A 19,730-nucleotide genomic window follows, 5' to 3' on the forward strand; every position below is an offset into this window, starting at 1 on the left:
AAGCACTAATGCAACACAGAAGGGTTGTAAGAAGTCAAACTAAACACAATCATTTTGATAAGTTATGGTCTCCGTATATCAACTATGTAAGTAGAAATGATGTTAATGTAAGACATCCAGCCACTCAGTCTTAAGGAGAGATTATGTAACAGATAGCTGAAGCCTTCACAATGCACTTAATAATTTAGTTATTTTACTATGTCCCCACTCAACTTTTCTTTTCACATGCAATTGATATAGACATGTAACACTCTACATGTTTTGTTGGACTTGATCGATATTACTTTACTACAAATTAAAAACAACAACATTATATTAAAAAAATAACGAGGGGAGCAGATGCACCTCACCAGGAGGTGCATTCAGTAAGTGGGGGACCAGTACTGAGAAGGCCCTGACATCAGCTAGGCAGCACTCAGCGATGGCACCAACAACCTTCTAAGGACACCAAACATTTATATAGGGGTAGGGTAGGTTTCTGAAATAATCAGATGGCCTCAGTAACCACAAAGACAATCCTGTAGGGAACTGTGTACAGTTTTACCCTAAGTATTTACAGGAATGCTCAAACCTAGAAGGAGACTTTGGCTATTTTTGTTGTTTTTATGGATACTCAAGGAAAGTTTGTCACAGACAGATCCAAATTGCTACAAGTTTCTCAGCAATCTATCACCTGATACAGTTATTCTGTGTGCAGAAACATCCTCCTTTATGTCAATTGTTGGTAAGGGTTAGGCATCTGAGTCCGGCATATGTGACTATTCAGAACGAGGGACTGCTCAGGAATGAGGTCTGAGCAGCTTTTATTCTCTGCATATAGTTAAGATATTGGCAAGGACTTAACTGTAACTCTAGAATTCTCTGGCTGTTTTAATGTTTATACTTAAGTTGCATTTCTTGCTTTGCAGTTAATGAATATTGCATGCAGTCCAGGTTCTCTGATAGTTAAAACTGACTTTTGTGAGGGACAATGAACACCATCCTATTAATGTTTCATGATCCTAATATGACATTTATGTTGGATCTTGAATGCTAATGAAGTTTTTGTGGGTGCAACTATATTTGTTTCCACCACAGGGGATGGAGGTAGGGGAAAACAGACTCAGCCTTTTAAAAATAAAATAAAATTCATTAACACTTTGTCTTTCAAGGCTTATAGGGATACAACCCAGATCCTATTAATGGCAGAATAAAGGACAGGAAAATCATTTTTCAGTCATTGCTGTCAGCAGTGAAGCCACACTCTACTTCGGCAAATGAGCAATGTATACCTACCTACCATTAATTCAATTTTTATTCCTTCTCTGTTTTAAATCATGCACTTTTAAAAAATAAAATAAATAAGTGAGATTATATCCTGTTTGTAAGAATTTGGGGTGGTGGAAGGACTGGCTAAGTACAACATTTGTAACCATAAGCAGTAATTTCATGCTTCTGGAAGACAGAGCAGGAAATAAAACCCACCATATTAATCATTATAATGCAACATTAACATATATACCCTACTATCAAGCTCTTCTGTCAGCACTGCTGGAATCCTCCTGTCTACACAAATCTTTAAATCACACATGGCAAGAATTTTGTGGTGGCAGTAGTAGTGGAGATGAGGGTTTACAAAGATCTGAGTGAAAGATTTTCTGATTGCCTCCCTTTTCATTCTGGATTTAAGTTTTATCTCTACAGAACATATTCAACTACACCACCCCAGTCTAGTGCCTGTTCTGGGAAAGGAATTTTCACTCAATAAAAACTGGGGCTCAAAACTCAGAAAAGGATCTAGGTGGCTTGCGGTACAGATCAGGAATTTATAACAGGAAGGGAAACAAGATGCATTAAATGATAGGAGCCACATGGCTTGCTAGTTCAGGAGAGATAACGTAAAACACATACATGTAGCAATGTTTTATGTGTGCTAGCCCTCATGACAGTCGCAAACATTTAATACAAATGTGTAGCACGTTAATACTAAAAAGAAATAGAACATGGTATATTGCTTTTCAGTAATTACAGCATACTATTTTTATATTTTTAATAGGACATTTTCCCAGGTAAATGTGCACAGGATTGCTGCCTAACAGTGTAATCTCTATATAAATTTACACACAATTAAGTCCCATTGAATTTAACAAGGCTTACTCCTAGAAAACTGAGTTTAGAATTGTAACCCAGATCTATTAATATGATGAGATTTTCTTATTTGTGCTCTCTTGCAGAAACATGAGCAGAAATAAGTTCTATCTGTAAGTGCTATCTCATTCGCTTCCATGAGAGGCAGCACAAAGGGATTCATAAAAATAGCTGCGCCTTCCCCTGAAGTAAATGAGCAAGTCCGCTCATACATGGAGATTTATGCGCCCATTTGTATATATACAGAACTCTGGAGTGAGGTCATCTTTTCTTTTCTTTATTCGTCATTTTTGAACCAACAAAATTGCCATACATGCAAATGGGCTTACCTCCAGTGCCAGTACAGTGGTACCTCGGGTTACATACGCTTCAGGTTACATACACTTCAGGTTACAGACTCCGCTAACCCAGAAATAGTACCTCAGGTTAAGAACTTTGCTTTAGGATGAGGACAGAAATTGTGCTCCGGTGGCATGGCGGCGGCAGGAGGCCCCATTAGCTAAAGTGGTGCTTCAGGTTAAGAACAGTTTCAGGTTAAGAACGGACTTCCGCAACGAATTAAGTACTTAACCCGAGGTACCACTGTATTCCAAATATACTGTATAAACAGTATTTTAAATTAATTTAGCTCTTAACTCTTAATTAAAATTAAATTTTAAATTAAATTAACTCCCAGTGGGCATACATATGCCTCTACTAGGTCTTGCCAGTAACTGAGGTGCATACCTTATTTGGGTTTTTCATCTCTTATAAAATTATCTTAACTATTTTGAAACTTCCATCAGTCCAAGAATGCACACACACACGCACAAATATGTCTTTATCACGGGTATTCAACCCAAATGGTTTAAACTCAAGGAAGAAATTTGTTCTATGGGAGGGTATCATGGAGCCATGCCTTTAATTTTTCATCACCTAAAAGTCAATTCTACTTCTTAATAACATCAGAGGGCAGGGAAATGTAGACTCCTTATATGCACAAGATTGATCTGTTATTATATTGATGCTGCAAATGTTTAGAATAAGTAGTAGCTGGAGCCATTCCTATTCTGCTGTCTCAAGTAGAGACTATGACCAAGTCAGACCTTTAAGCACCAGTTTTCTAGCCCTGATGACTCAATAATAATTCAGTAATAATTGAGGCAAATTATAAATTATAATTTGCCTCAAATGTGATAAGATTGCTGTAGGGTGCACTGGGAATTTCTAAAGACCCCTGGGACTTATCTTTGTTATTCGTCCATGTGACATATCATTCAATATTATGTTATACTAGTTGGCAGGGTCCCATGGACTGCAAGAAGATCAAACCTATCCATTCTTAAGGAAATCAGCCCTGAGTGCTCACTGGAAGGACAAATCCTGAAGCTGAGGCTCCAATACTTTGGCCACCTCATGAGAAGAAAGGACTCCCTGGAAAAGACCCTAATGTTGGGAAAAATTGAGGGCACAAGGAGAAGGAGACGACAGAGGATGGGGTGGTTGGACAGTGTTCTTGAAGTTACGAACATGAGTTTGACCAAGCTGCGGGAGGCAGTGGAAGACAGGAGTGCCTGGCGTGCTTTGGTCCATGGGGTCACGAAGAGTCGGACACGACTAAACAACAACAGTGGGCAGGGGCTTAAGTAAAAATAAACAAATCAAACATTACCCATAGAATCATAATATTTTACATTGATTTTGGGTTGTAGTTTTTGTATACAATGAACTTACGACAATTGGCTTCATCTTCATTGAACCTACAGTCGGCCACACCATCGCATCTCAGGAGTGATGGGATACACGACTTGTTAGCACACTGGAATTCTGCTTCCTTGCAATGTCTCGGGGAGCCTGTGGTAGGTTGCTCAGTAGGGCAGGCCATTTCATCAGTCCCATCAGTGCAGTCTTCCACTCCATTGCACTTTGCAAAAAGAGGCACACACTGCTTTATGTAGCTGCATGTGAATCTGTCACTGCCACAGGTTTGAGGTTGTGGTACAATTGGTCCTAGGGGGAAAGGATGTGAAAAAGAATTTCAATTATCAGATTACCTGCTTGAATTACAGGGCCAGGGAGCCTCCTTACCTTTTCAGGGAGCCTTCTTACCCTATCAGCTACTGTTTTCAGAAATCTGCAGAGTGAACTTAGGCTCCACACTTACATGGGAGCAAGTTATTTCTCACTGAGACGGCATGCTTTGAATTAGTTTCAGCTTTTTAGCCACTTCTTTCTGGAATAATGCATCTGACATAGGAGATATTGAGTAAAAGGTAAGATTGCTGCAACTTGCTGCACAAGCCTATGCATTTATATTTACAAGAAAATCCCACTGAATTCAATAGGCATACTCCCAAGTAAGTATTTTTTTGGCATTGTAACCTTAATTTCCTTTATAACCACAGGCAGTCAAACCTTCTTTTTTTCTTTTTTGTACTTCTGAAAAAGAGTCATCCTCTTTGCCTTGAATAATGAGAGTGTTTAACTCCTTGGCAGAATTAGGGCCTAAGTATTTATGCCATTCTGACAACTTGCTCTTTGGAAAAAGAATTTAACAGAGGTCAGGATACATAAGGACCAAGGCTATGATTCAAGCAAGCTTATTTAGAAGGAGGTTTGAGAAAGAAATCAATTGGAGTACATCAAAATAAATGTGTTTAGGATTGAGAGGCCAATATAGTTAAGAATGAAAAGTGGTGGTCCTGAGATTCATTGAAGAAATATCTGATGGTTGATCAAATTCTTATCTCCATAAATCCAGTCCAACGCTATACAATAAAGACTTGGTTTTTTAAAAACTGTTTGCATGTTTCATTAACATTAATGATCCAGTATTTCTTCTAGCACCAAACTTTGGCTGGAATTAGTTAGATCTTACTGTTGACACAGCTAACACAGATATATGCTATGGTATTCTTTGGTTCCTGGAGCAGAAAGGCAGTAATAAACATTTATATATAGTCTAAATGAAATGTTTCAATTTAGAAAAAATCGGAAGTATAACACATTGCTGTTTATTATGTGAGATAAATGAGGTTCTCCCCCTTCAGGATATTTTTAAGTATCAACATCTCAGGTAATAAACATACCTATTCACTCCTTCTTTGCAATTGCAATATCCTAAAATGGTATTAAGTATAGCGTGCGACTGCCAATTTGCCATTCAAAGTGGACAATGATGCAACTTCTTGTGTGAGTGATGGTACCCCATTGTGATGGTCTGGGAATCGGATTTAGAGGCTGAACCTGAGGAATCCCAGCCTGCACAGGAGTCCCCACCTCCAGAACCAGGTGAGCTGAGGCTGGGAGTTGAACCTGAAGGGTTCTCACCTGTGCCGGATCCTCAGGAGCAGACACCAGCTGAGTCTGCTCTGGCTCCAGAGGTGATCGAGGACCCATTGCCTGCAGGTGCTCCACTCTCAGTCCCGCCAGGTTGCCTCTGGGTCCAGTAACCCTCCAGCCTCTCCTGAGCTACAGAGGCTCAGGGCAGAGAGGAAGAGGGAACTAAGTTCTTGCAGGAGGAGTGCTTGCTTCCAGGCCAGGAGAGGCAAGTCACCTGTGGACCAGGGCCACCCTATGCCTCGGGGCAGATAAAAGCCAGCCAGCCCAGTCCCAGTTTGTGGGAGCAACGCTGTTGGAAACCTGTTCCTGCCTGCACCCTGTCCTGCTCTTCTGCCAGAGTTCTTGACCTCACCCAACTCCTTGCCTTGGACCCCGCTTCAGCCTTGACGCACAGCCTCCATACCACACCCTTGACCTCGGACTGGACTCGGACCATGCTGCATGGTAACCCCCCGGAACCAGCACACCCATTAAAAGAGCTACAATACTATTTATTATATTTTCATACCCTTTACTCAAGCACCTCAGCTCAATGTGCAGAGTTCTTGCCCATCCCATTTTATCCTCACAACTAACTCATGATGCTGGCCAAGCTGAGTGAGAATGACGGGCCCAAGATCGCTCAGAGAGTTTCATGGCTGGTGAGGATTTGAACCTTGGTTTCCCTGGGCCCTATCTGACACTCTAAGCATTTATACCACATAAAATCTAAAACCCAAGGGCTCATTTTCTGTGACATTCTGTGACACAATACTTCCATAGAGGAGTGATCATTGTAACCAAAACACAGAGGACACAATCCAGGGAAAGTTTAGCACGCTGGTGATGCACTGTGAACTAAGCACGGGAAGTTCCAAAATCCCATTAATTTCAGTGGGACTTTGGCATAGTTAACTTTCTCCTGTGTGCACTGTGTATATACCAACAAAGCAAAATTATATTTTAAAACCACCAAATTCTGCTTTGATAAGAACCAACAAACTCTGATGACTGTACCCATATTTACCGAAACAATGTGAATTTCTAATGAATTTAAGAGAAAAATGCTGCTCTTAAGGCCTTTGACAAGAAAACATATGCTAGGGGTGTGCATTGGCTCTGCATGGGCCAACTAATGAGGTGAACTGGGATTTTTTGCTGCCTTCCTGAAGGGCAATGTCAGGGTGCTCACAAAACCTTGTGTCGTTCTGTTGCTTTGTTTCTGGACTTTTTTTGTATTGTATAGTTCTGTGTTTTACTATATATTTTTTATCTTTCTCTAGCTTTTCTGTGGGCTTTGCTTTTTTTTGTTAAAGCATAGCAGTGGAGGATTTTTAAAGAAACGACAACCCCAAAAGCTTCATTGCAGGTTGCTTTTTAAAAAAACAAACAAACATTGCTCTACTTTAACAATAAATAAAGAAATTGCTAATCAGAACTCTACAGGCAGCATTCCAGACAGTCTCATGTTGTAAGATGTACTAGAGATGAAAAGCATCATGAAGAGGAGGCCACACAGAGGATACATAAACAGAAATAATTCTAGCACAAATGGCTTATGGAGGGGGAACCAGGAGGTTGCACCTTGTAATGCAGAACTGAAACTACAATGCTTAAGAGCTGACTCAGAAAATTCCTAGTATGGCAAACCAGACGAGCCAACATTTATTCATTTAATCTCATAAAATGTATGCACTGCTTGATATAAACAAAAAACTTGAAGTGGTTTACAAAAAGATAAAACAATTAAATCACAAAAAATACATTACAGGAAGCCTTCTGGATAGCACAAAAAACTAGTGGAATGGGAAAGCTGGTGTGATGGTTCAAACTTTTAAAACATGTACAAGCAAGAATACACATCACTTGGCCACTTCTTAATTGTTTTAAGGTGAGAAAGAACAAGACTCCCACCCATCCCCTGTGCTTTTCCCTACTCATGAAGGATTATGGAGGGAAATGAATCATTTCTCCCACTAAAAGCTTCTGGACCTATTTATCTGCAATTTGGCAGGTCTAATACAGTCTTAATGAGCTTCCATGTAATAAATAATATATTTTTTATTTATACCCCGCCCAACTATTCCATCCATTTTGGTCAAGGAAAACATTATAGCTGTTTTTAGATTCCCCATTATGGTGAATGGGGGCCACAGAGTTTTAGATTATACAGAGTAGCCTGGAACCCAAACCACAAAATGAAGTGATGAGACCACAAAATAGCACAGAAACAGATCTGAATCTTAAAGTGTTTAAATCTACAGATACAACACAAATCCTGTGGCTGTGTCCAATGCTAATATACGCCAAAGAAGAGCACAGGCTCCTAACACATCAGAGACTAGAATATTTTCATACAGCTTTGTACCATTATAGTAGTTTGTTGCTACTACTAGTGGGATACAATATTGTGCTTATATGTTACGGGGGGTGGGGGAGTACAGGAAGCTATTTTGTGTGTTATTGTTTTCCTCTCTCTTAGCAAAGAATTATGGCTGGTTTGGAAGTTACAGTACTAAATGCATCATTTCACTTGGGCAGTTAGAATTGCCAGCAATTGCTGATCACAGTAAGCCTAACTCCTCGGTAGGCAGTTGGCAGGTCCTCCAGATGATTTGTGCCCTCACTAGTAGCCAAAGCAATGAAGTCATGAACTAGGCTGGCATGCCACTGAACTCTGATCTGACTCTCGGGGGCCTTAGCAACACTTGGAAATTACATCCTGTTAAATACAACCTTTCAGGTTAAGAACAGCTGACTGACTGATGGCTAAAAAAGACATCTCTGTCTGCAGAGAGTACTTCCCAGTGGCTCCTCAGTACTGTCTTCTAGCAGTAGGGGTGGTTTCTAGGCATGATGCAAAAAAATTATAATCCCCTCTTAAATTATGAAAATCCTGTGCATGATTATGTGGTAGTAAGTCCCACTGGGTTTAGGATTGCAGCTTTAGGATTGAATAAGTGGTTTGTTTTCAGATACCCTTTTCTTCTAGCTGCCCTAAAGACATTTGATTTCAATATTAAATAATAAACATTGATAAAGTACTTTCAAGTGTTGAAAAAGTTTGATATCAGCACAGGGACAAATTTCCTTGATCAGGATTTGAATTATTTCCCACAAATATCAGAAAAGGGGGAAGAGTAAGATGTACATTAAGTCAATGTAATAATTACTAGACTCAGGGTGCAGTCTTAATGCCAAATCTGGATTGAGGTTGAATCCTGACAAGACAGAAGTACTGTTTTTGGGGGACAGGGGGCGGGCTGGTGTGGAGGACTCCCTGGTCCTGAATAGGGTAACTGTGCCCCTGAAGGACCAGGTGCGCAGCCTGGGAGTCATTTTGGACTCACAGCTGTCCATGGAGGCGCAGGTCAATTCTGTATCCAGGGCAGCTGTTTACCAACTCCACCTGGTACGCAGGCAGAGACCCTACCTGCCCGCGGACTGTCTCACCAGAGTGGTGCATGCTCTAGTTATCTCCCGCTTGGACTACTGCAATGCGCTCTACGTGGGGCTACCTTTGAAGGTGACTCGGAAACTACAACTAATCCAGAATGCGGCAGCTAGACTGGTGACTGGGGGCGGCCGCCAAGACCACATAACACCGGTCTTGAAAGACCTACATTGGCTCCCAGTACGTTTCCGAGCACAATTCAAAGTGCTGGTGTTGACCTTTAAAGCCCTAAACGGCCTCGGCCCAGTATACCTGAAGGAGCGTCTCCACCCCCATCGTTCTGCCCGGACGCTGAGGTCCAGCGCCAAGGGCCTTCTGGCGGTTCCCTCATTACGAGAAGCAAAGCTACAGGGAACCAGGCAGAGGGCCTTCTCGGTAGTGGCACCCGCCCTGTGGAACGCCCTCCCATCAGATGTCAAAGCGATAAATAACTACCTGACATTCAGAAGACATCTTAAGGCAGCCCTGTTCAGGGAAGTTTTTAATCTGTGATATTTTAGTGTATTTCTGGTTTTTATGGAAGCCACCCAGAGTGGCTGGGGAAACCCAGCCAGATGGGCGGGGTACAAATAATAAATTATTATTATTATTATAAATCTGCTGGCGTGAGTGAAGACCTGGTACATCATTAGCTGAGCTGGGAGGTTTCCAGCTCAACAGGGCTACACTAACTTAAGTTCTCAGCCAGAAAAACACTGGTGTATCTCCTCCAAGTCAGCTCAGCCAGGACCCATGTGGATCTTAAACCAGTGCAAGCCCTGGAAAAGCAGTGTGGTGTGGGTGTGGCAGGAGGGAAGGGGACTTAGGCTACAGTACATCCAAACCCATTCAGCAAGATCAGTGACCTGGGAACCAGACAAAAAGAGTGGTGTAACTCAAACACTATTTAAAAGTTTGCTTTCCCTCTCCCAGGCTTAGAAGAAAAGGAAGAGTTTGGATTTGATATCCCGCCTTTCACTCCCTTTAAGGAGTCTCAAAGCGGCTAACATTCTCCTTTCCCTTCCTTCCCCACAACAAACACTATGTGAGGTGAGTGGGCTGAGAGACTTCAAAGAAGTGTGACTGGCCCAAGGTCACCCAGCAGCTGCATGTGGAGGAGTGGAGACGCGAACCCGGTTCCCCAGATTACGAGACTACCGCTCTTAACCACTACACCACACTGGCTCTCAATATACCTGCTCAACCAGCAGCAGCCCTGCTTCTGAACAGAGTGTGGATCTGGCATATTTTGCCCCCACTTAATTTATGATGGCTTAATTCATGCCACCTTCTTGTACTTACGATTGCCCTCTCATCCTCTTGAACAAATAGGGAAGGCACTTTTGAGGCAGCATTTAGCACTACTTGAGCACAATTAAAGAAACTAGAGAGTGTGTGACAATGCAGAAGTACAAATGGATAAGCAATGACTAACAAAGCAAAAGCAAATCCAGTTTTTTTAAAAAAAAAAACATTTGGAGGAATCAAACAGGGAGATATTTTCTTATTGACTGCAAGCTAATCTGTTCAATAGGATTTACATCCATATGTGTGCTTAGGATTTCATCCCATAAAAGGGAATTTAGACACACTATTTATTCTTAAGAGCTTTTTCTGATCAAGAGAAATCTGCAGATCCAGAACTGCAATTAACAGCAAAATCCTGTGAAATAAATAGTGAATTTTCAATTATTCACTAGACCCTGAATTTCTATCCCTGTTTAGATTGTAGATACTCAAATTAAACAGATACAAAAAGAACAGTGCTCTTCTGCAATGCTGAATAAATCAAAATTATACCAGTTAAGGCTCCCAGCATAAGAAGACTCCCAGCTGTATTGAAACCCCAAAGCAACAAAGTGTTAGCATTCCATGTGTACCTTCATTTGCAGGAAAGAACTGATCTCTACAAGGACAAGTATCATACTTGACTGATCATTGCAATGTTCACAAAGTCAAACTTTCAATGTTTATGGGCTTCCTGACAGGGTTGTGAATTATCATGAGTGTTCACCAAAGCATTAAACAGACTACTGATGCCTATAATTCAGGGAGCGAGTGCCCAAGGTCTTGCTTTTGGTCTATAAAGGAATAGGTAATCTAGTTCTAATCTACCCCAGAGGCCATCTGCTCGGGAAACATTAGAGTTTGATGGGACAGCATAGGCTTCCTGACTCACAGACAAATTCAAAGTGTTCTTCTTGCTCATGTTTCTGAATTCCCCCTCTAGATTGTATTTATGAAACAAAGCTGCTGTTGTAACAAATTGCACCACACCTCAGCAAACAATCTCTAACAGTGCTTGAGAGCATTTGAGGTAGAATGGGGCTCCAGATGTCCATACCTGAATCTAGACATAGAAGCTGTTACTAACAGGAGTGGCCAATACAATCTTTCCATCATTTTGTAGACTTAAAGAAGAGATCAGGGAATGGAGCCGTCAAAAAAGGAAAGCAAGTAAACTGGTTACCCAGTTTTGATAGTCCGATTGTGAAAAGCAGACTTGTGAAAGCAGAATTCCAACTCCCATTCAAGTCCCTCTGAATTTCCCTTTTGCTTTCATTCTGTTGCAGTGCAAGAAGAACATGAACTCAATTCCAGGGCCAGAGTCAGAATCTGACATCTTGGGCCAGCTGCCAGGATCCCAACACCCTGGCAGGGCTCCCTGATGATGCTTGCCTTGGGCTCTCCTTTAAAAGTAAAACAAAAAACACTTCAATTTAGGCAATGGTACAAGCCTAAATGTCATTTTAAATTCCTACAGTGGCCTATAGTGGCATATATGCCCACTAGACCACTTTGATTGGCCACTTTGAACTGGCACTATAGAATAAGAATGGAAACAAGGTGATAGATTGCTGATTAAAATTGTATAATCTTGGAATGCAGGAGCGAGAGATGTGAGGAAGTCCAAAAAGCAAAGAAAATATGGTTATTACAAGATGTTAACTGTATTTCTGTTCCTTTTTCTGTTTATTTTGGTTCTTTCTTTACTGTATTAAGAAAATCTTTAATAAAAAAATTTATATAAAAAAAAAAGGGTTGGGAAACACTGCTGGATGTATTTCCAAAATATAAAATAAAAAGCAAATAAAATAATGAACTGGCACTACTACAGGTACCATATAATAGCTGTTCTGTATTTGTAAGAACTTGATTGCTTAGCATGACATCGCTTACATTTTGGAATTCCCTGCCTATTGAGATCAAGCAGGTGCCTTCATTCTCCTCTTCTCAGCTCCTGAGAAAAATCTTATTGTTTCTAAGCATCTACCCAGATGCATACAAAGTTGAGGTGGTTTTAATCTGTTTAGTACTTAGTTAAAATACTAAAAGTACATTTTAAAGTATGGCTGTGATTTCCCTCCCCCTTGATTTTACTCTTTTATCTAGTCAGTGAAGGAACAGGCTTGCTGGAGAGCACTTTGTCTAGAACACCCTAAACACAAAGCTGGCCATGGCTAAATTTATACAGACATAGTTCTAGCCCAGTTTTCATTTTCCAAATCATCTCCAAAATCAAGTTTTATTTTATTTCACTATTGATTGCATTAGGTTTGTATGATTTGCCCAGAGGATTTTATCTCCCCCCCCCCCCGATGTTACATATTGCAATTCAGCATTGCAGTAGCTCCAGGGACTAGGACTGAAGCTAGGCAGTCAAGGACTGAAATAAGAACTGCAGTCTGAGCTGTTACTATTGTGCAGTCATGTTTTGTCTCCAACCATCAAAGGAAATAGAAGCCCAGAGGACTATTCCCAGCATAGGCGCCGACTCCATGGGGCCTGAGGGGGCCCGAGCCCCCTCAAAAATTCGTTTGGGGGGCTCTGCCCCCCCCCAATAATTTAAGAAAATTATTAGTTATATTATGCTTTGTAAAATCACAAAATTATGTTGGTATTTTTTATTTTCCTTGTTTGATGATAGTTACCTTTTAAAATACATTCAGTAATGAGTTAAAACAAAGCCACTCCCGATCTCTCGACCCATCAACAATCTCGCGGGGCTGGCGTCAGCCCCGCGAGAAGCGGGGATTCCCCCTAGCTCATTAATATTCACCGCCCACGGCGGCAGCCAATCGGTTGCCGCAAAGGGCGGGCCCTCACAGGTTCACTTAAGGTCGGGGCAGCCCGGGGCTTGCCCCTTTCGTTCCCCCAGCAGCAGCGGTTTGGAGGTCTTGGGCCCCCCCAATATTTTTTATAAGTCGGTATGGGCCCCCGCCCCCCCAATATTTTTTATAAGTCGGCGCCCCTGATTCCCAGGTATGTGAACTGAACACTGCAACCCATTGTTCTACTTCTTCCTGTTATTGTTAGCGTTGTTGTGTTGGGGTAGTAGGAAAGATCAAGGATCAAGCAAGCCTTTCAAATACAATTGACCTCTATTGCTAATATGTCTGATATAAACCCCACCCATGAGCCACTACAGAAAACTACAGGAGCTCAAGAGGTTCAAAAAGCACACTTTGAACAGTGTCTCTACCCTCCAAATACATAACAGGCAGCTGAGCGCTCCAAGATTCCAGAAAGTACAATGTAAGAAAACGCTAGAAACCACACTATGAAATGCTCCCTATTATGAACAGTAACTAAATACATTAAGGCTGAACATGACTCAGCACCACAATTTCAAATATACAGCACCTCAGTAGGTCAGTAACGGCAAAACTCATGTTGAAGAGAACAATATTAAGAAGCATCAACAGATGACAACACTCAGTTTTACAGTGAATGAAGTATTGAAGTTACTCTGGCATTTTACTGGAAGGACACAAGATCATACTTTCTCACGAACATTAAAAAAAAAATGGCTGGGGGGAGTAGCATTCTAGCCAAATTGCTGTTTAAGAAAATAATAAAACCTCTGATGAACTTAAGAAGTTGATAATGCTTTATTGCTTAGAGCTACCAACCAGCTAAATTGTGATTGCTTCCATTTAGAACATGTTGCCCTGGGAAACCTAAAGTAATTAAAGTGAGGCTGGAGAAGTAATAATGCAGAAAGAAAGACAAAAAGTCTGCAGCAACAAAGCAATCCTTTAAGGGAAGTGAACATTACAAGAAAAGTGTGACAGCAAGTTCTCATATTATTCCTTTATCTTGAGTTGAAAAAAATGTGGAACAAAGCTAAGTGCTGTGTGCAAAACACACACAAATCCATTTTTAAAATGCAAAGCTTTTATACAAATATATGAAGAAAAATATGGGGAAAGGGGAGAAGAAAGTGTGCTTTACCTAAAAGGCAAAAAGTTAAGGAGCTGTTGCTTTTCATCAAAGAGAGACAGTCCGACCCCTCTAATTGAGCAGAATTGGCTGTAGACTCTTCCTGCCTATTTTTAAAAAAAGGAATGTAACTAATTTTATTCCATAATAAGCCTTAATTAACTGGGAATGCTCTATGCCTGTTTCCTATCTGTACGTTTTCATGAGATCACAGTGCAAACTAAAGCTGGGCCAAGAATCTCTACCTCACTTCACTTTTGTGGGACCTTTTGTCCCATGTGAAAATAGAAGAGGGATATTTGGAGGCAATGTGGGTGGGTGGGGAGGGAGAGAAGATTACGAATGTCTAAGGGGTGGTCAGTGGAGGCACCTATTATTTCCCTCAAAAAACTGAGCCACTGGGAGCGCCACATCATTCCCGGGGCATTCTCTCCTAGGAATGCAGATGAACAGCCAAGCTGCTTGAAGAGGTGCTGGGCTCTCTTTTTTTCAAAAAAAGAAAAAAGAGAGAAGAGAGAAGAGAAGAGAAGAGAAGAGAAGAGAAGAGAAGAGAAGAGAAGAGAAGAGAAGAGAAGAGAAGAGAAGAGAAGGGAAGGGAAGGGAAGGGAAGGGAAGGGAAGGGAAGGGAACAAACATCTTGTATTTTAGGCAAGACCTAAAATAAGGTTACCAGACGTCCCCATTTCCCAGGGACAGTCCCCAGATTTACAAATCAGTCTCCTAACAAAGTCAGTCGAAGTTGAAAAGTGTCCCCGGATTCATTGGGGAAAACCTGGTAACCTTAACCTAAAAGTATTTAAATTCACTCACCTCCAAAAAGTAATCTTCATTGGGCATTTTTATCCAGTTCAACACAGTAGGGCAGCTTAGTTAGTTACAGCAGTAACATTAACAAGTAAATATCAGAGTCAAGGTCATAGCACAAAGGATCTACAGACACTGGTGTTCTATATTATCATTATTAATTTCATTATTTAAATATAATGCCACCTTTATATTTACACTTACAAATATTATTTACAAATATTATTTATTTGTGTAGCTGAAACCATTACAAAACAAATATTTACGTTTGCTATTACTAGCACAGGCAGAGTTTCTCAGACTTGTATTCTGATGATGCTGGTGTTTTCACATTGGAAGTTGTGAGCAGTGATCCAAACCAAGAAACAGCTGCAATGCCATATCCATAATTCAAAAGTCTTCTAACATAACACACCATCGTGTTGGTGATTTACTGATCTCTCACTGTGGCGCCATACCACTGATGTCAACTAGAGTGAATGTCAACCAAACCAGCATCAGTTGGTTTTTGCTGCCAGACTAACAAGGACAAAATCATGCAATTTTTGAAGCAGTTTGAGCAAAGGTTATGCACACAGTAAACCTTGGATTTATAAGTCTGTCAGATTTGACCTATCATCATCTAAAATATATATACCTGATTCATTAACAACCCTTCTGAGGCGTAAAGTCCCTGACTGGGTTGAGTTTAAAAAGTTTCTTCTTAAATAACTCCCCTTGAAATCATTGCATTTTAACAGTTCCCAACTTTGGCTGGAAACATGTATTTTCAGCTTCATATCCATAGAAGTGATTGTTAATAACCAAGGTCACAAGGTTATGGTTGAAAATAGCAATACAAAGTCAATTGTGATGCATGTGAACTACGCTGTAGAAATTAAAACAATTCTTTGTTTTTTTCACAAGTGCAAAAGTAGTGCTGCACCACAAATATTTCAAGTTCATATCAGTATGCTGGTTCTTTCCCACAAGATATGTTTTTATCATCACTGACAAAAGAGGCATTGTTTTAAACATGGGGTTAAACAACTCACTGGAGAGAGAGAGGTGTTTTGCAACTGGAGGTCATAATTAGAGCAGAGCAACTAGTGGTATATTATTCATGAGCATATTTTCCAGCACTGCTATCATTTTTCACTTAGCCATAAGTGCCACAGTTGCCATCTGCTTATTGCCAATCACACACAAAATAGTCTTCTTAAACATGGAGAGTTAAACAAATGACTATTTGCACACAGCTGCCTCATTTACATTCAAATAAAGGCATTTACCTGGGTGATCATATCCCTACAAAAAAGAATGAATTTTCTATAATGTGAACTACCTTCAAGAGGCCAAACTAGACATAATAATAGCAGATCAGGCTCTTCAAATGCAGATCTGCCCTCATCAGATATAAATCCAGAAGACAAAGACAGTCCAGGATAAGGAGCAACATGACAGGTGATACGCAAATTCTTGTTGGTTAGCATAAAAAGCGGTAACACCACAGAGCTGTATTGCTGATAGGTAGATACTCAGACCATGGAAATACAAGTGGTAGAGAGGGCTCTGTGTGATGTCATTTCCCCTCCTCTCCTGGACAGAAAGAAGCAAATAGTACTTCCTGTTCCTCTCTCTCTTCCTGTGACCAGCCATAAGAACAGGCATACCCTGTCCTTGCTCCAGCTCAGGCGGATGCCTGAAGCTGGTTATACTGTAAATTTGCATATTTTGCCTGCTTAGTTTTTACTGCTGTCAAACAAAAGCAAGATTATAAGTAAATTATATTTTTATATTTGTTGCCTGATTCTTTGGTAAGAAGCATGGTAAGAAAGGGAGAGCCAGCTTATTTCATACCTGGACTTGCTCAAAACAAGGCTTTGCAACCTACTACCCAGGCTTTCAAATTTTGCGCCCAAGGGAAAAATTGTAAAATTCTGTTTAACCCACACATGCAGGTGCCTGGAGGGATAAATTGCAATTAATATATTCTCTCCTACCCATCAAAGCCTATCTCACATGATGAACCTCTGCTTGTCCATGGTTTACATTCCTGCAATCTCTTCCCCTTTCTCTCAGGGCTTAACCAGACTTCCACTTGTCCTGCCGTCTTCCCCTGGGAAAACCCAGGTTTTATTGCTGAATTGGAGCAAATGTCAATTGGGTTTTCAGCGGATTGATGTTTGCTCTGATTCAGCGCTAAAGAGCAGCTTTTCCCAGGGAGAGGTAGGGCAAACAGAAAACTGCTCTGTGCCTAGAAAGCAGGACAAGTGGAAAACTGCTTGGTCGTAATGCATTTGAGCCCAGGATGTAGGTGTGGGGGGGGGATACATAGGGAGAAGTACTAAGGGGAAGTAAGTGGCAGGTGGCCCTGTGACTGTTTCATGTAGCTTGGTCCTCAGAGGGGCCTCACACATGTTTTTTTCTGAAAGAGAATTACTCATGTTAGAAAACACACATCAAATGCAATGAGTAAATGACCACTTGAGTATCTTGGGGAGTCCAATCGTATTGTGTACAATAACATACTTGTTCCCAAAGTATTTATATCAAAGAGAGGACCTATTATAAATGTATTAATAAACAGATAATGAGTAAAGTATATGTGTCGAGCGACTTATCTGTAGAATTACGTACCTCCTGATACACATTCTGGTATGAAAGAAATGTCATCAAGAGCAAATTCGATGGGCTCATTAACTCCTACTTCTGCTTCAAATGCCACTTTGAAAGGACTATTGCTGGAAAGGACCACATTTGCATAGGTCCATGTATTTTTTGTATTTCCAGTTGCTGCCCACATCAATATATCCATTCCAAATTCTTCAATGGCATACACCTATTGATAGCCAAATACAGAAAACACACCAATTTAGTAAGTACAGAACTGTCATAATGCATGCAAAAGAAAGAAGGAATCACATATTCATATTCATGATAGCAATGAGAATACATCATATGGAGAGTGGAGGATAAAGCAGGAGAGAGAAATAGCTTGATAAATGGAGGGAGAAGTGGGTAGCAAAAGTGGGGCATTTCCAGCAAATGGATTTTGAACACTACTCCACGTAGTGTTATGCCAGGGATGTTTTTAGGGTGTGTGGGGAGTTGCCAGCTGTTGGTCAAGAAAGTCTAGGAGTTTAAATAAAAAGAAAGACCTGTTGAAGTCTCTGGTACTTTCATCTCCAAAGGTTTGGGACCCTTATTTAGAAATGCATTGAAAATGTTGTTTTTATTTCTTCTAAAACTCACAGATACAAGTTCAAAAAAAAGGGTAAATATCTCCTAATACATATTTGCACATACAATATAATATAATTGATGGCTCAATACCAAGCTCCTTAAGATAGCGATGATAGATTTTATAAACATAGAAGCATTTATCAGTAAGCCAAAACAAACCATCTTCTCAGCTCAGCCATCCTTTTGAGGTTTTATCCTTTCTTCCTCCCCTTAGAACTGCTATAGGCTCTGATTGGCAGAAGTAAACTTGCATTTGCTAAGCAGCATTTCACAGAACAGCATGGCATCACTTCCAAATCATGGGAAATAGTACAAAAATTTGCTGATCCACTCTGTGTTTTCCTTCCTCAAAAGTGCGATGGAGTAATAAAAAAATTAGTCATTTTTAATGAAATTGGCCTGTCCTCTGCTGTAATTTATTACACCCCAGTTCACAGCAATTTATGTAATATGAACTGCCTAACAAGCTGGAAAACTGAAATATTGGACATATATTATCACAAGGGGAATTAATTTTTGCTTTAACTTCCAGTATTATGGCAGTATGTTTAAGCAGCACTGCAGTGAAGGGATGCTGAACAGGGAAACTGCAATTATTCTCCTCAACTTGTTCTATCTAGGTAGTAAAGTAACATGGGGTGCCAAGGTCTGATACTGAGAATGTTAAGAAATAAAAAGAGTACTGTACTGAATGGTTCATCTGACAGCCTCGCTCCTTCACTCTCAGTACAAATATGTAACGGAGGAGGGAAAATATCAGTCCCTTTTTTGCATTGGAAGAAGTAGATTTTGTGAGTCTTGCTGCGGGGAAAAAATACATTTATATTCTTCTCTTCCTCAAAGGTGCTCATTGTGCAATCCTTTGCTTATCTACTGAAAGCTTCATTGGGATTTGCTCCCAGATAAGTTTGTATAAGGTTGCAGGCTCAGGGTGATACATAAAGCTCTCTTCCACTTTATCCCCACAACAACACTGTGAACCAGGTTAGTCACCACTTATGCACGACCACTTATGTACGACTGTGTAGATGCACAGCATCAGAAAATATTTCAATTCTAACCTGAAATGGTGGGAGAGAGCTGGAAATTCCTTGTGGCTCACAAGGAGACCCTCCCCAGAGCCCAAAGTCCAGACAAAAAGAACCCAAGGGCTCCAAAATGGTGCACAGGAGCTTTCGCTGGCACTGTGCTACCTCACTCAAGAGCTGTTGGGCGGGAGGCTGTATGTACTGCAGTGGGCTCCCCACTTACACGCATTTCGCTTATGTGTAGAAACGGCCCGGAATGTAACTGTACGAGTCTGGCACTGGCTGTCATGACAGAAACGTGTGTGTGGAAGAGGCTTCCACCAGCATGAATTTATTCTTTAAATTTGGGGAATATTAAATTTATTTCTGATGCCGTGGGCATTTATTTGACTTGCCTTAAAACTCTTTCTGTACAAGACTTTTCACTTGATCCTCACCACTTATTGTTTTAGGGTTTCTCAGATGTTTTGACTTTTTCCCTGAAACACAAGCACTTTGCTTTCTAGCTGCCTTACTGATATCTCTTAATTCCAAGACACTGTTGTGAGGTTGTTCCTGCCTACGCACCAATTAATGTCTGCAATGCCTAA

General features: G+C 40.7%; 1 protein-coding gene across 1 annotated transcript in view; it reads right to left on the bottom strand.

Moving 5' to 3' along the window:
* MALRD1 (MAM and LDL receptor class A domain containing 1) overlaps positions 1-19,730 on the bottom strand; it is a 238,211-nt gene that overhangs the window by 51,451 nt on the left and 167,030 nt on the right. The window contains exons 34-35 of the mRNA XM_081881827.1: positions 17,507-17,708; positions 3,841-4,116 (exon numbers count right to left, since the gene is read on the bottom strand). Of these exons, the coding sequence (XP_081737953.1) occupies positions 3,841-4,116; positions 17,507-17,708 (478 nt within the window). The remainder of the gene's footprint in view (positions 1-3,840; positions 4,117-17,506; positions 17,709-19,730) is intronic.

Source organism: Podarcis erhardii (genome assembly GCF_964252035.2).
Source record: "Podarcis erhardii genome assembly, chromosome: 12".
Lineage (NCBI taxonomy): Eukaryota > Metazoa > Chordata > Lepidosauria > Squamata > Lacertidae > Podarcis > Podarcis erhardii.